This window comes from Manacus vitellinus, unplaced genomic scaffold (genome assembly GCF_001715985.3).
Source record: "Manacus vitellinus isolate BGI_N305 unplaced genomic scaffold, ASM171598v3 scaffold_0_pilon, whole genome shotgun sequence".
In the NCBI taxonomy this organism is placed as follows: Eukaryota; Metazoa; Chordata; class Aves; order Passeriformes; family Pipridae; genus Manacus; species Manacus vitellinus.
In genome coordinates this window covers 52,860,671-52,878,389 of record NW_021938789.1, presented here as the reverse complement: position 1 = coordinate 52,878,389, position 17,719 = coordinate 52,860,671, and the positions used below count along the sequence as shown (strand labels likewise).

Here is a 17,719-nt window from a genome sequence, read left to right as displayed (position 1 = left end):
TTCTGCTAACTTGCAAGAAAAATACTTCAGCAGGTTTCCATTAAAATTCTAAATTTAATTAATGAAGAAGTTAATTTTTTCAATGTTTAACCACTCTGGTTAAGTTCTAAGCAACTACATTTCAAATATTTCCTAGTTTAAGAAAAATATTGAAATCCTCTGTAATTTACAATCAAGCAAAGAAAAAAGTCCAGATATTTATCTAGTAGAATAATGAAATACATGATAACCACAATTAAGAGTTGATTCATAATTGATCAATACATAGATTTTATTAACTCTATACTTAATTGCATTAAAAATGCATCCTTAAGGCACTTTAAATTCTGTTATTTATATATATATATACACACACACACAAAATTATTTTACCTTTTACCGAGAGTATGCAATGGTATTTACTTACCATATATTTACAGTAGGTAATATATAGTTGAGGTTAATTTTACAGAGAAAGAGGAAAGAAGTTGTATATATAACTACATTCCTTTCTTCCATTTTTTTTTAAATTGACTGGGGGTGAAAAGGATTTATGATTGAATCATAGAAAGGTCTAGACAAAATCTTGAAAGGTCACTTTGTCCACCTCTCCATTCACAGACAATTATAAACAGGTATTCTTGACACATGAATTCAAGGCAGATGTTTCTTTGCCTCGTTCTTTTAAAACTTTCAGTGATGGGGATCCTTGGAATCCCTTGGGTTCATCTGTTCCCACCACCAGGTATTCCTAACCTCTAGACTGCTGTTCCTGCAGCTGGAGCCCATTGCTTGCCCTATTCAGACCGAACAGGACTGACAGGCAGCAGCTGCCCCTTTGTGGAGGAGCAGCTTTTTCCTCAGGGACAGTGAGATCCATTCCCAACACCCCTTTCGGACTGAGTGCTGTTCTCCCCCTGCAGTAAGGATGGACAGCACCAATTCTGGCATGCTGGCACACTGAACAGGAAGGATATAGCAGAATTCATCTCAACACAAGACAGAAATTCTTTTCAGTGAGAATGATTGTTCACTGAACAACAACCCCAGAGTCTCCATCACTGCAGGTTTTCAAGATGGGCTTGGTCAGGGTGCAAGATAATCTCATCTAGGCTTCCTTTCCCACAAAAAAAGGTTGGACCAGATGATCTTTCAGGATCCCTTCAGCCTGGGCTGGTTCCATGATTCCACAAAATGCAATGCACTGTGCCTGCCAGCCAAAATCCCCAGCCCAGTAAAAGCATTACAACTGTCAGTGCCAAAGCACTTCATGTTTCTGTCCTTGTTCCTCTTTTCTCTGAAGTAAGCAATCTAAAACTGACAACTTTATATCAGTGGTCTTATTTTCTATACCTATAGTCACTCTCCTTCGGACTCCAGCAAATTTGTCCATAAATTCCTCAAAATTTATTATTTAAACAGCTACAGAAGTAGTTTGGATCAGATATTAAAAGTATTTGTTTCATTTTCAATACAATTATGACTGGATATAAAAGAAGTAGACCATGGATACTAGATGGAGCTTCCTGATCAGGACACCCAGATGTCCCTATTTTTAACTACTGCAATTCCCACAGATTATCATACACAGATCTGACTGAATTTAGAGTATTTATTTTTCCTTTTTAAACTCAGAGAAGCATTTTCCTGTTATGGATCTTAACACAATTTTACAGAAAAACACATCTGTTACGAAAAGCAAAGATCTGCATCCTTAATACATTTAAACTGTTACTACACCAGATATAATGTTTATGGTTAAAAATCTGAATTTCTAGGTACCTGCTTCTGAATTTTGCTGGTCATTGCTCTTGGACATCTCTAACTTTGTGACTACTACGACATGAAATTCCTCCTATACAAAGGTCATGTTGCCAGTTTGGCAGCAATTTTGTTCCTTGTAACTTTTGAAACTCCCATCTATCAGAAGGAAAAGTATAAAACAAAGCAAAGAATATGCAGAAAAGCTTACCAGGTTACAGGCTGTCTTAAGCATGCTTATGTTAGGCAGCCTGTTTCAATGAGCATGAGTTATCACGGTATCAAAAACTCAACAAATCTTGTTAATTATTGTACTTGTAGCCAATGTTTTCTTTATTCCTTTTAAGAACAATTCACAAAACCTGAAGAACAGTACCTAACAGCACTATAGTTTCAAATAGATGTTGAGAACACCCCACGGCCAGCAGAGTCCTTGGTTTAGCACAGGGTAAGTCTAGTTCAAGGCTGGCACTCTCAGTCTCCATAAGCTGATTGTATCAAACACATTTTTGTCCAGGATCAACTCTAGCCATTACCCTAGAGATGATTCAGAGGCAAAGAATTAGAAAACGGATGAAAACCTCCAAGTCAGAGGCTACTTTCAGAGCTCTCTGTTTATTACAGTCTGTGGTTTGAGACAATGGTTTAAACGCGTGATTATCATTTCAGTTATAATTTAGTTCCTAATCTCAGGATCCTATTCATAACGAAATCATCATGTCTTTTTAGCATCCTTCTGCTTCTCAAGCTGTCCCCTCCAAGGACACTCCTGAAGAATCTTGGCCAAAACCAGTATTCTCCAATCCCACCAGTGTTTATATAGACCAGGTGCCCACTTTATAACACTAGCACACTCCTAGGAGCCCAAGACAATCTAAACATTATAGCAGACATTGCTTAATACCATTAAAATTCAAAGAGACTTTAAACAAGAAGCTTGACTTAAAGAAAAGTCTTATTATTAAAGAAAAGTTGTCTAAAATTATGTGATGCTAGTGAGTTTTATAACATAGTTAACTTGCCAAAATAGCATTTCTGTACCTAAAATTAAGCTGATGAGGATCATAACTTGCCAAACACACCTGTGTGAGATACGAATTCAGATATTCAGTACCATCACAGCAGCTTTACAATAGCTGTCGCTGATGTGTGTCATATCACACAACTGATTTTCATAAATTAATACCCATTTTATGATGGAACAATCTGGAACAGTGTAACTGGAGCTTACTAACATCTTCTGTAAGCTTATGGTCTTCTAGCATCTCCTTTTGAACAAAACTAATTAAATTAACCAAAATGAACCCCAAGCCATAAGCACATGAAAAAGAAACAAATATAAAGCAGTAGAGGAAAAGGCATGAAGAATGGTATATAACTCTATACTAATGACTGTAACTTAGTTAAAAATAGTCAAAAAATCAATCACATTAAACCAATCTAATTTTCTTTTCAAAAGAAAATTTCAGGAGTGGATGGTGAAAGAAAAAGTGTTAAGGTGTTGCTTCACTTTTGAGAAAGCCCTCTGAGACTGTCTCTGTCTCCCATGACACTCCTATAAGCAAAGCAGAGAAATGGAGATGAGATTAGGTTACAATAATGTGGGAGTACCCAAGCTGGAAATCCATATTCCAAGAGAAGTTATCAATAGTTCACTGTCAAACTGGGAGGACATGGTAATGGAGTCTACCCTGCTCTTAATACCAGTCAATAATCTCATTAATGGCCTGGCACAGAAGGTGCAGAAGTAAAATTACAGATGACACTAAGAAGGCAACACAGCTATTTGGAGGTTAGCAAGAGAATTTTAGATGATCTTGATATCTATATACTTGGTACAAAAACAAACAAACAAACAAACAAACAATCATCAAAGTACTACACTTAAAAAAGAGAAAATACATGCTAAGTGCAACATGGGTAACAATTATGCTGTTGCAAATATAATGACAAATAAATTTATTGCAACAGGTTAGCTACCAAACCAGAAGCTACCAAACTCCTTCTGACCAAGTACATGCAAATATACTGCCAGGCTATCCATGTTTGCTTTTCTGTGGTATTAAACAAACTAACCAGGACTGTTTGCACCAACATCGTAAATTAAGAAGCAACTGAGTTAATGATCATGCCTGTATAGTATATTAAAAGTACTAGGTGGTACTCTCACAGAGTTGAAAAATATTCAATACTCTTCAGTGCAGAAGATTTAACTTAAAAACACATGGTTAATCATTTAAAGGCAACAGTCCTGAGCTAATTAGAAAATAACAAAGCCAGAGTGGTAGTGAGACACTAGGAAACTTCCAAAGGAATTTTAATTTTCATTGCTCAAATAAATGGATGGGAGAAACTAGGAAATTAAATTTTATGCAACATATCACCTCTTGAAATCAAAATTTGAAAAGTTCAACCAAAGGTTATACTACAGTGCAGCATTAGTTTCCCGCTTTGATCATCGATCCAAGGCTTTCACAGGATATTGGTACAGATCAGTTGTGACCACACATATGCTTTAGCTTTCTCTGTTTTAGTGGTACCAGCCAACAAAAGTTGCTTCCAAAGCTAGCTCATGTTAGTCCTCCTTGTCATATACAAAGCATCCAACTAAGTTTAACAATAATCTTAGGACAGCAAGCATCAATAACTGATTCGTTCTCTTCACTTGAGAAGCAAGGAGAAATCATTTCATCAGCTCAGTGGTTCTAAACGTCACGATTTTTTTCAGCTGGAAGAGGAATAAATGCTTTTTTTTTCCTTTGTGTCCCCTACTCGCCACTAACTAAAGGAGAAAAATTATGTGCTCCACTTTATTCACACTCTTTGATGTGTGTGTCAACTAAACAAATTCAAGCACCAGCAAGCTAAAATGTTGCAATTCTGCACGTAGAAAATTTCTAGAGGCACATGGGACACTTTAGCCATGTATTTCACAAACACTTGCAGGACAGAGCCTCAAGTCTCAGAAGACTTGTTTTTCACAGCTGTAGTGGAATACTAGGGACAGAGGTATTTCCAATGAAGATGGTTCTATGCATTTTCAAACATTTTCCTTTCAGATTCTTTAAACATGTCCTATGGAAATCTTATCTCCCTTCCTGGTTGCTCATCCAGTCTCACAAACAGACTCCTCTAGCCAATCTTAATACTCATTCAGATGCTTCACAGCAGTGTAATGGCATTCATATCAACTCACAGCCTCAGAAAACTGCAAGCAACTTCAAGAGATCATCCATAACAGTTGGAATGACTCTAAAGGCAGTACCAGCCTGTACATTTATCATTTCCAAAAGATACCAAACCATTTTTGAAAAAACCTCCCTACACTAATTGCCAGAGAAGAATTCATTGGTTTTCTTTTTCTGTTAGAAAGGTTACTTTGACATCTAATCAAAATCTCCCTGATGTTTAAGTCCATTAATTCCTGTTCTATCCAGCAAGGGCAGTAGAGATTTTTGCTTTTTTTCTTACAGCAGTCCCTATGTAATAGGAGGACTGAAGTTCCTCCTCAACATTCTCTGCTTTAGAGGAAAATAAGTGTAGCTACTTAATCTTTCATTGCATTTTATTTTCAAGACCTTGCATTGTTATCAGTGTTCCAGTGTGGATTCTGTCCAACTAGCCCACAATTATGGATATAATATTCCAGCTAAGACCCTATCAAAGCTGGGCAAAGCTGAAGATTTATGTCATACATTTTGAAAGTTACATTATGTCTGGTTGATGTATCTTCCATGAAAGGTTACTCACCTTTTGTTATACCACAATATTGTTAATTCACATGCACTGGTGATGTATTAGAGCCCACAATTTATTTTTTTTTCCTTTGCACAGTAGATTGTTCCTTGTGTTATAACTGTATGAGAATCTGCATGAAAATTACAATACTCACTTTTCCCTAATAAACTTCACCTAACACTTTTGTCAAATCATTTTTCCCTTCCGCAAGAAGCGCTCCCAATTCCACTACACTTCCAGTACCTTCCAATCTAATATCAATGGGAATTGAGGCCTAACCTGTTATTATCAGGAAGAATTCCACTCAGTACATCTTTCAATTTTAATAATGAACTGCTGGTAACTATTCTCCAAACACAGTGGATTCTTTTAGACAGAGTAATCCCAGTTCACTCATAAGACAATGTAAAAAACTAAGATCATCATCTGCTTCTTCTCTGTTTATAAGGTCTGTTACCTTTTCTCATCAGAAACTGTGATTGGTTTGACATAATCTCTCCCTGATAAACATGTGTTTCATTTGGTTGTCTCCCAGCTATCTTCCTGGCATTTAAACATAGTCTGATTATTTCTGTAAGTATTTTTCTGTGAATTGTAGTTAAGCTCACCTCATAATTTCTTGGTTCCCTTTTTCTTCCTTTTTAAAAACTAAATACTTGATTTGTCCACCACTGATACCTTTTCTCCTCCTCCGTTTCTCAATAAAACCCCAAAAATGCACTGTGAAATTTTATTTGCCAGTCTTGCAGGTTACAAGGAAATGAAGGCCATAAACCCAGTCAATTTGAAAAAATCTAATGTGTTTGTATTTTCTAAACTGTTCTTTCTCAATTTTGTACAGACATTATATCTTTTTGTAAGTGGTATGAATTCCACTAGTCACTGATTGACTTTGATTCTATTGGTGGGACTCATAGATACCAGGAAGACACCACTTTTTCAACACTATCAGTCGGCAATTTTTGCATTCCATTAATTTGCAGATCAACCCATTCCTAAATTGTCTCCTCATTATGAATACACTTACAGAATGATCTTGTGTTACTTAGGTCTCTTGCTATTGTATGACATCCTTGAGCTAGCCTCTGACTTCCTTCACACTACACTTTTCCATCCTTCCTTCCATTAAAAAAAATCAACTCTGATATTAATCCTTCTCTTGGATTTGAGATCCACAAAGCTTCCCCAGTGCTGCCAACATCTTTGTCTCTTTTGTTTCTCTTCCCAGTTCAAAATTTTCCTCAGATCCCAGACTCATTTGTTTACCTCATTCCTTCCTTCAGTGGCCAGCTATCCAAACCTCTGCCCTTGGAACTTCTATGTTCTCCTGCCTTAGCTTCTTGATCCACTTAATTCTAGGTCTCTTTCTATACAACTAATTACCAGATTAATTTATCTTCTGTTCCCACTTACTGTAGCCCTTTGTTCCTCTACCCAGTATACAGTCTTTCTGGAGACTGCTCCCAGATCTCCTTCTCAGCTCCTTACCTCCCATCTACTTATTCCTCATCATAAAACTAGTTTTTGCCCCTTCTGCACAGCCTCCTCTTCCTGTTTGCCACAGTCAAACAAGAAAACAGGCCACTGCAGAAATTGCCCAAAAATAAGGTTGGATGCTTGGTGCCAAAATTACATAAAATAATATGAACTGAAACATTCTTACCTCATTATGCAGAAGCACAAACGGGATATTCAATGAAACTCAGTAGTTAAAAATCTATACCAGTTCTACTGACTTTACAAAGGCTTAAAACTTGTGCTGAGGAACAAAAAGTCAGTGCAGCATATCTGTAGAACAAAGGCCAATTTTGCCTTGTTTCAGTCTCAGGGCTCAAAATGTTTGCTATAGTTTTACAAAAGAATACACTGAAATATTCTAGCAAAAGTAAAACCACGCGTCATCTCGCCTGAATCTTTTCCCAAGTGGTAGGATAGCTCCCAGTCTTCTTCCATCCCCTTTCATAACCTGTGCTCCTACATTCACAGCTACAATAAAGGCAGGAGCAGTAAAAATATGTTAGCACCACTCAGGAAATTTTTTACCTTGATGTCAGAAGTGTCACGCTGACTATTGCGCCACGCCCTTGAAATAGATGAAAAAGTTCTGTCTGCATGATCAAACTTCCCACCTTGTAGATTTAGGAAAAGTGTTGTGAAGGGTTCCTAAATATATATAAAAAGATTAATTAAAAACAACAATGTATTTCTTTAGAAGTTTCAGGGTAAAAAAAAAAAAAAGGATTTATTATTCTTGTGGGGTATGGCTGTTAACGATGTTATTTTTCTCGCAGACGCAGATTAATAGCAAAGAGTTAATTCTATTATCCAAAAATGAGAAGTACAAACAGATGCTTACTTACTCAATAAATGCTTTTATTGCTACTCCATGCATATATACTCAGATAAAGAAAAGCAAATAAAACCTAAAGAAAATACAGGCTGGAGTAGAAGCTACAGTCAGTTGCAACACAAATTGCTCTCAACAACAAGAAAAAGCTCCGATATATTACATATTTTTAAAGCTAGCATGTAACAAAAATAACACATTTTACTTTGTTCAAGGTGATCTCTAATGTAAAGGGTAGCATTCAATACTGACAGCTTGAGGATTGGTATTGTTTAATATATAATTTATGATTTAGGAAAATGTTTGGAAGATTTAAAAGCCTCCTCTTAGTTAAAGAACACTTAAGCACATATTAGTGGATAATTGCTTGAAATTAGCTAAGCTCTATAAATTACTTCAAGGATTTATGTATGCTTGTACATTCTAACAAGCTTTAATTAATGATGTGCTGCTAATGCTTTCCCAAAGAAATTACTTCCTAGGAGATAAATCGTCTTTCAATTTTATAGAAAAATGCATTGTTTAACCAATATTATCAATATGTAGCATCTTAAAAGTTACTTCCATACAAATTGCAGCAGATTTTTGCAAATTAATTGCTTACATCATGGGATTTCATGATCATCAGAAACAAACTCACGCTCATTAGGAGGTGAAAATTAAATACATTAATTAAGAACCACAAATGTTTGGTACTTGGTCCAGTCAGAAAATATGCAAAGAAGGAAAGTTAACAATGTTTAAAGAAGTAGAAGAATGTATATTAAAAAGCAATTTTTAAGAAGAAAAAGTTTTACTGATTTGAAAAGGCTCTACCACAAAAATTAAAATTCTCTGCTTGAAATTTAGAATATGTTTCCTCTACACTACTGATTACAATTACTAGAAAATTTCAGTACTCTCCTATGCCATTGTGTTTTAGTTTACTCATTCCTAGACATCTGTTGCTTTCATCATCATTAAAAGGAAAAGCATTTCTAAAATATATACTTACGATCCTTAACAGCCACGTGAGTGCAAAACTTGCTGTTGAGTAATGTGTGCCATAGTGGAATTTTGGAACCTGATCATCTTCCCACGATTCGTATCTCTCAGCAAAGAACGCTGCTCTCTTCGGGTTCAAAGCTCCAATAGGCTGCAAGATTTGTAAAAATAAATGCATTGAGTAAATAAAATTAATGTGATTATTATCACACCATACTCCCCTTGCTCTTTTTGAGCAGAATGCACAGAGACGTCTGGGTTTGGTGCTTTGCAAAAGCAGATGCTGGTTTCTGTAAGTGCCTGAAGAGATCCATTGTATTTTGGAATGAGAATTCCATGCACATGCACATGGCTGGGTGGAAAAATGTCTCTTCTGTGTTAATTTAGGCTTCATTTCTATTTACTGCTGACTCAAGTCCATGAGTAAAAACCAATTAGCAGTGGAATGTGTTGGACAAACTGGTGTGCTTGTGAATATTGTGCACGCTGAATACACTGTCAAACAAATAGTAAGCAACAATGAGAAACATCTCTGAGTATTTTTTGGAGAAAAAAGTAGTGACTGATAGGGTGGGAGAATATTAACAGTGGACTTGGAATTTTGATACTACTACTCTTGTTTCTGTGCTTCTATTCATAATCTTAAAACAAGTTTACTTAATTCATAAAATTTTAAACCTTGACACAAACAAATGAAAGACCAGAATTTCTATATAAAAACATTGAGACAAAAGAACCAACATATGTATGACTAAAAATATCATACTTTCATCAATACTGTTATTCTTTGTTCGGTGCTTACCTAGAAGATAAACACCCAGGGTTTTATTTAAAAGTAAGAAATATAATATTTTGATATCTAAAGCTGTGTATTTCTTCAATAGACTTTTACATACATGATTTGGAAAAAAAATGAGGATATGTCACACAAATCACTGAGAAACCCAAAAGTGAATTTAGCAATTCCACATGTAAACTGCTATAAGAGATCTAAAATATCTCTGGATATACATGCAAAATATATATGCAACACAAACTCATATACATATTGAGCACACTGTCTGTATGTTATTAATGTAAATTATGTTCATCTGTATCGACAATGGATGCATTCGAGTATAACCAAAGAATAAACATGAAAAAAAATTTCCTTCTTCCTCTTGTTCAAGAATAAATATACTTAAAAATACACTACAAGGTAAGGAAAAACTTTAAAAGAGAAGTCCTTGAACAAAAGTATCAGTAATTAGTCTTTAATTCAAGCATAGTTCAAGCGAAAAACTATGTCTGCTATTCAGATGATTATTTATTCAAATAACTACTTCTCTGCCGTTCATGTGAAATTTGGCATAAAAGCTTCGAAGTATTTTCTCTTCTAGGACAGATTAGATCTTTGAATGACCTAAGATCTAATCTTACATTTTTTTACTTAAAGCAGCTTTCACATTGCAGTAGGATAAAGAAAACATCTTAGGTTAATTACAATTTTTGCAGTTCACTAATTTGAAATATAACCCTTTAAAAGAAGTTGCTCTTGTATAAAAGGATTTTTATCTGATTTAGCAAATTTATTCCAGGGAAGTATGAAACTGACTCCAAGAAGTCTCTTTGTTGCAAGAACCATTTTGGAATCTACATCTGTACTGATTTTCCCTAAAGACTCAGCTATGCTTGAGGGGAAAAAAGAAGAAAGAAGGTCATTGGTAGACAAATTATATAAATTAAAAATAGAAACAGTGTTGTGTTGTATGGTTCTGTAACATTTTATGTATTCTCTTTATCTGCCTCTATTGTTATTACTCTCCAAATGAGTATAGCCCAAATCAATAGTTATAGAATTACATTCCTTGAATATAAAGCTAAATCCAATTAGAATTGATTTCATTCTCTTTTCAAAAAAAAAAAGGTATCATGCAGAGATCTATATAGCCAGAATCCACAGTATTGATTTTAGCTGTTATTGTTACAGTTGGTTTCTGAAGCCTGCAACAGGACAACTATCAAGACATGTCACATTTATTTGCAAGTAAATAAAAAAAGTCTCCAAATGAAAAAAGCTTAGGGAAAAAAAAAAAAAAAGAAGAACTGTGGAGCTGTGCACTGACAATGATACACTATCAGCTTACTCAGAGAAGTTACAGTGGGAATACACACATTGAATTATACATTACACGAATGCACTGATTTATTGTGGTAATAACATCCACCTCATTAAAAGATTCTGCTTTGCTGCAGTTGGAGGGCTACATATTGTTTACTGCTATAAATTAATGGCAGTGCACAGAAGACTGTAGAACCCTTCTAACAATAGATCTGTAATGACAGTGTTGTATATCACAGCTTCCCCAGCAGCTTCATAATAAAATGGAGACAATGTATTGGGCTAATACATTCTACCAGGCAGGCCCATATTTTTCTGACAACTGCTTCTAAGGATGAGGTGATTCTGGTGTGTTACACTGCACTGTGAACAGTTAACTACAGAATAAAGCACGTACAAGGAATATTCAAATATTCTCTGACATTTAAGTTAGCAAAAAAACCCCAATTAACTGAAATTCTGCCATTATTTCATATTTCAAAATTAACAGGGAATCATGATTACATACTGTACTCCCTCCCCTGTGGGTAAATGCCAAGGGAAGAAGAGTAATGCCAAGCTAAGCTATGCTTGATGTAGCTGTGAGACCAGAAATTTACCCTACGCAACACAATTCCCCTATGGCTACAGACCTCTGAGGAAGAACGAGCTGAAAAGCTTTCATACTCTCAAATTTCAGAGCATACTTTATTTGCAGCACCTCTTTTCCCAGAGGAAAATTAGATATTAGTGCAACAATAAAAAATGTTTATTTAGAGAGAGAGGGAAAAATGGAAAGTAGAGACAGAAAAATTCCAATAGGTAAAAACAATGGATGAGATTATGGGAGTAAAAATGAAGAGAGAAATCACTTATGGCTGCTAAGTATTCAAATGGTATTGAAAAAAATGAATGATGATGTGTATGGTTTTCAAGTCAGTGTTCATTCAAAAACAGGGTCCAAACTGGAGAGAGAATTAATGTAGAGTAGTTTCTGTTTTCACTTTTCCAGAGGCATGATTTACCTGCTTTTTGACCCAAAGTGGTGGTTGTTACATGTGCTACAAATACGAAAGTTACAAGCTATTTTTAAAGAAAAACCAAAACAAAAAACCAATCAAACAAAAAACCAACAACAAAAACACCAAACTCACTTGATATTAATTTTTGAGGGCTCTCAAATATGGGAATACCTCAAAATAAATAATCAGATATTTTTACCAAGAACTGAACATAGTAAATCTCAATATTTGGACCAAGCTTGCTTTCTTTGAGATATAACAAAGAAAAATGATTTGCTGAAAAATAACTGAGAAAACACACTCTTATCATCTACTGCTGTCAAATATGTCCAGACACTATGGTGTACAGTTATATTTGTTAGTTCTTAGTCTTACTCTGTGCCAGACATTGGAACAGTGACCCATCTTGCCTTTATTTTCAGAGGAGGCCCATTTGCACCCAACAGAAGAAAGTAGAATGTTCACTGCTCCTCTGCACAGGGCAGAAAGTCTCCTGGCTTCTGCCACTCATGTTCAGGAACACATATATTTTGGAAAATTGCTACTGAACTAAAATAAACAGATTGAATTCTTGTAAAGGAAGAATTACAGTACGACTATTTACAGTTCCACATTTAAGAAGAAAAAGAGCTGCTTTTTATTCCTATCTAATGTGGTTTCATATTTTCAATAGTGTTACTCCAAATAACACACCCACACTGTTCTTACCCGTGTTGCCTTTTGTTATTGGCTTTTACATATGTTTCTGTAATTGAAACAAATCTTGCCACTTTTAGTGTTTCCTACACAGTATAATACTGGGAAGAGTTTTTAACTCATTAATATTCAAAATCCATGAAAGAGAATATATACTATGTACTATGGTAGCTAAACTGCATTTAATTACTGCAAACAATAAGTAGTCAAGACACCATACTTTCATCTTCACTGTTAACTTTTGCCTCTTTTGGTGAAAAGGAATTCTTGACAATCAACTACTGGAAATCAGATTTGTGCAAGGGCCTGTGAGTTCTATGAATTAGACAGTTCCAGAAATAAGGTCTATGTTAACCAGTGCAAGCAGAAAGATTTAAAAAGATAATTAGAATATTATTATATGAAATCTGTATTTCACAACGTCTTCATCATGGGGAAAAAAAAAAAAACAAGGAAAGAAAGAAAATTAAAAAAAAATAAGAAAATAAGGGAAAAAAAGAAAAAGCACTTTTCCTTGTGACTTCTTATAATGTTTTCTTATCCACATCCAAACAGGTACTTGTATTCCTGTGAATACAATTGTCTGTATCATTGAATTATGTTTGGTAGCATCCTTGCCAAGTATGATGTTTGTTTTCCATGCATCTTATTTTCAAGATGACTATCTGGTTTTCAACACTGATATTTTTCATATATTTCATTGGGCTTAAAGGACCAGGGGGACCATTAGGTCATCTCATCTCGCCCTGTGTTTGTATGACAAACTGTGAAATGCCTTTCCATTACATGATTTTGAGCCCAACTACTTACACTTGATTACAGCATGAGCTGCATTTGGCCAACCTGCTTCCCAGAAAGGCATCTGACTCTTGAGTACGTGGACAATCTGCTACTTTTCCTGGAAGCTTTTTCTACTGATAATTCTGATCCTCATTTGAAAAAATATATATTTCATTTTGGTTATGAATTTACTGGTGTGTTATCAAAGAAATCTTGTTATACTTCTCTCTGACATATCACAGAGTCTTTATTTACCCAATATTTTCTGAATATAAACATACTTATAGACTGTAATTCCACCTTTTAATAAACGTAAGACATGGAGCTCTTCAGGTTTTCCATTTTAAGGCATTTCTTCCACCCTTAAAATTTCTCTGCAGCTTGCCTTTAGAACTAGCAGGATATTATGACTGTAGTTGTAATTCTAATCCATTATTCTGAATATAGGTATTTCAAATGATTGTGACACTTGAAAATTTGTAGGGACAAGGAAAAGAAATGGGACAATAATGTAAAACAAGTTCTGAAGAATACTTCCTGTTCTTTCTATGTCCACCTGAAACTAAAAAAATTTTCAAGTATGAGTGGTAAGCAAGCAGGTCTTCATATGGTCCACAGAGAACAAACAAACAAAAACCATAATTGCCCTAGTTACAAAGCAAAGACAATTATACCTTCTCATATAATTAGATTCCTTCTCAAGTAATAGATTAATTGCTTCAGGGAGCAATGCAGAGCAAATATAAATAGGTTAAAAAAAACCCAAAACAAACCAAACACAATCAGACCACTAGTCTATCAGTGGTCACTAAACATGACTGTCTAAATTATTTCTGTGGTTCACAAAGGAGTTAAACTCCTGGCTGCCAAACATAGGAGGTTATTTGAAGGCAAGGATGGTGCTTTACATGCCCTCTTTTATTTTCTCACTGGGCTCCTGATACTGGCTGTTCATACATGTAAGACACTGAGTTTCTGGAGTAGCTCCTCTTTTACATCTCATATTAAATGACTCAGCATCTTCCCACATACATGGGCTGTGCACATGAGACAATAAAAGCCCACCAAGAGTACAGCAAACCTGCAGTTAACTCCTACATGCAAATGATTTCTTTGCTTACATCTATCTTTTTATTTACACCAGTGAGGAAACACAGATAAACAGCTAGCAGCCACCTCATTTAATATTTGCTTGCACAGCTTAGGGAGCAGACAACTGTTTCCCAGCAGCTCTGTTAACGAAGCGACAAGTATAACCAGCTGACTGTGATCAGCATTTTTATCGAATGTATGATCCCTAGATATTTCCTGATACACTGCATATGAGATTAAACCCTGTAATCCTCTTATCTCAACGTTTTCAAAAATGAGGTTAATACAATCTATACATACTAAAAACCACTGGGCTTTTTTACAGAAACATGCTTTGAAAAAAATCCCTATTTACCAGAAATCATGCCGAGAAATTTATCAGATCACATTAAGTTCTAAAACAATTTCTAAAACTCCAATTTCTATTCTCAGGAAACTGAGTATTCAATAAAGGGTTGGAATAAAAGCAGAAAATAGTCATGTGCATGCAAATTAAAACTATTAGTATACATGGCTTGTATTTCAGATTTTTTTAAGAGCATGCATATTCCTTTGAGACAGCAGGAACCATCAGGAAAAACTGACCTAAAGATGATCTAATAACTAGAACGTCTGGACATGTCAGTATAAATAGTATTTAATGGTGCAAAACACAGAAGATTCCCAAGGTCCATAGTTAAAAAAATTGATCGTAAGCTAATGTTAAGCATAAAAATGGAAGAAAAACTATTAAGCAATATTTAGCAATATATTAGTGACAGAATATACCTCAGGTCACCTAAAATCTTGGAGGAATTTGAATTTCAAGGAAAAATCTCCATGCCTTCCTATTACTAACAATAGTATCAAATGCTATTACAACCATCTGTAGCAGATTGCAAAACAATGCACTGCTGAACTGCAAACTTGCAAGCTAATTAAGCACACTAAGGTTTAATAAATTGTTCAGCACAACCAAATGTGTCACAGACTGTATATCTGAGGTATTACTTCACCTTAATACTACTGGGAAGCCAAACTGAAGAGAGTTGTTATGTGTTGTACACTTCCAAAAGGTCAGGGAGAAAGGAAGTTGAGTGTCCCTGGGAATTATGAGGAAAAATCAAGCTGCTTGCAGGCAGTGAGGAGGGTATGGCCTCTAAGCAGCTGCCTGCCTTAGAAAATAACCCTGCCAGCCAAAAGCAACCATTGGCATATACTATTCATGACATAGTCTGTCAAGAGAAAGCAAATCCTGCATTGTTATTCACTTACTTAAAAAAAACAAACAAAAAAAATCCTTCTACGGATTTTGAGGAACAGGATTTAGTAAGAAGCCACTTGCACTTGAGTCATAGCAAGAGATGAAAACATTCTTTCTTCTGCCTTCCTTTCACAGACCGTGCTCCTTTGCCAACACATTATACAGGACACAGAAAACAACAGCCTTTATACCTAAAACCAGACCTATACCAGACAACCAGAACTAAAAATATAAAAACTAAAAACAAACTGCTAGTTTGTACTAGCAGTACAGGACTTCATGCTAAAAGCTGACACAAATTCCCATTTTCTGCAGATTCCTGTCAGGGCACACAAAATATACATTATTCTGTATCATGTGTAAGCACCAAGCCCGACAGAAAGAGTGGCAGCAGGCTAGAAATATGTACTTGGGGAGGCATAAGAAGTTTTTTACCATAATCTGTACTGTTTCATAAAACTATTAGATTATATCAATCGTGAATATAAAGTCAGCTAAGAGCCCATCAATGTATCTTGTTTCACACATGCACTGCTTTGCTCCTGAGGTGAATTCATCCATCATCTTATTCCCTGTTTCATGAGGTCTCCTGATTAGTCAGCCATCACCTTCAATACCATCAACAGACTGGTATTGTCAGAAAGTTTTATCATCTCCCTTTTCATCTTTTTCAGATTACTATACATGCTGAACAGTATAAAGTACAGAACAGACCTTTGGAATGTCAGTGACCACCCCATTTTTGAAGCCAACCTTGTCTTTCTGATTCTGAGGTAGTTTCAAGTGATTGGTTGGATATGATATGTAAATTATTTAATTGATCTTGTTAAACTATTCATCTCGAGCTTTTAGGATCCTATCATCTTCTCTTAGTAACCTTTTTCTACCAATTTCCTTCAGTTGATCCACATTTTTGTCTGTTGATATTTGAGTTTTATAAAGATCATCTGATGTGTCCATCAAAGTAAGTCCACATCCTGAGAACCACCACAAACTTCTTCTTAAACAAAGAGTATCACTATTTTACCATGATCTCATTTTCTGAGCACTACTTTTAAACCCAGATTATTTTTTGACCCCAAGAGGCTTCCTTCTGCTAGGAGTTTGACCAACTCAGTTTTAGACAGCTCCAGTTAGGTGAGATAAATCTCATATTCATTTCCCATATGAGTGCAACTTTCAACTTAGACACCATAATGCTTGTTCAGAAATCTGAGTTCATAATCTGCTAGAGTTCAAATGTATGAATATAAAACGGAAGAGAGACTGTATCAAGAGAATAACATTCACTTTACATTAGGAAGACAGAAAATACATATTTAAAATGTCTATGGCTCAAGTCATGTGTGTGAAATTACTTTATTTTGATTGCTAGTAGATTTTATGACCAGACATGTGCCCCATGGTTTCTGGTGATCATTTAAAAGGTCATGAACCTCCCTCAGTTCATTTCCAATTAGAGGATGACATATGTTCAGAGCACCTAAAATTGACACAAGAGCAAGATGGACAATAACATCAGATATGAACTTAGGATATAATTTTGAACATCCATGATTGATTCTGAGCTATGTTTTTTCTTGTCTTTGAGTATTTCTGCATTCAAAACAAAACTCCTCCTTCAGGCAGGGGAAGGTTATGATTATTAGGCTTATTACCAAAATTATTCTTTTTGATCCTGTAAACTTGCCTTTTGCCCTAATATCTAAATAAATAAATAAATAAATAAATAAATAAATAAATAAATAAATAGATTGCTTGAAGATAATTAAGTGATTCTAGAAAGCGATACATGCATCTGAAGTGCAAATAGTATGCTTCTTATGACTTCAGAAAACAAGCCTCTGGTGGGAAAATAAGAGAACAGGGAAGAGAAAGTAAGAATGGCAACAAGATGCACTCTATCATCCACTTGTATGTTCTCTAGAGGAGGTGGTGTGACAGAGAATAACCAACTAAAGATGAGGGGAGAAAAAGGTCATGCTATAAAAGGATGG

General features: G+C 35.3%; 1 protein-coding gene across 2 annotated transcripts in view; it reads right to left on the bottom strand.

Annotated features, from left to right (window-relative positions):
- LRBA (LPS responsive beige-like anchor protein) overlaps positions 1–17,719 on the bottom strand; it is a 400,341-nt gene that overhangs the window by 101,264 nt on the left and 281,358 nt on the right. For both annotated transcript variants that reach the window (XM_029960309.1, XM_018073461.2), the window contains 2 exons: positions 8,820–8,960; positions 7,522–7,641 (listed from right to left, as the gene is read on the bottom strand). In XM_029960309.1, coding sequence (XP_029816169.1) covers positions 7,522–7,641; positions 8,820–8,960 — 261 coding nt within the window. The remainder of the gene's footprint in view (positions 1–7,521; positions 7,642–8,819; positions 8,961–17,719) is intronic.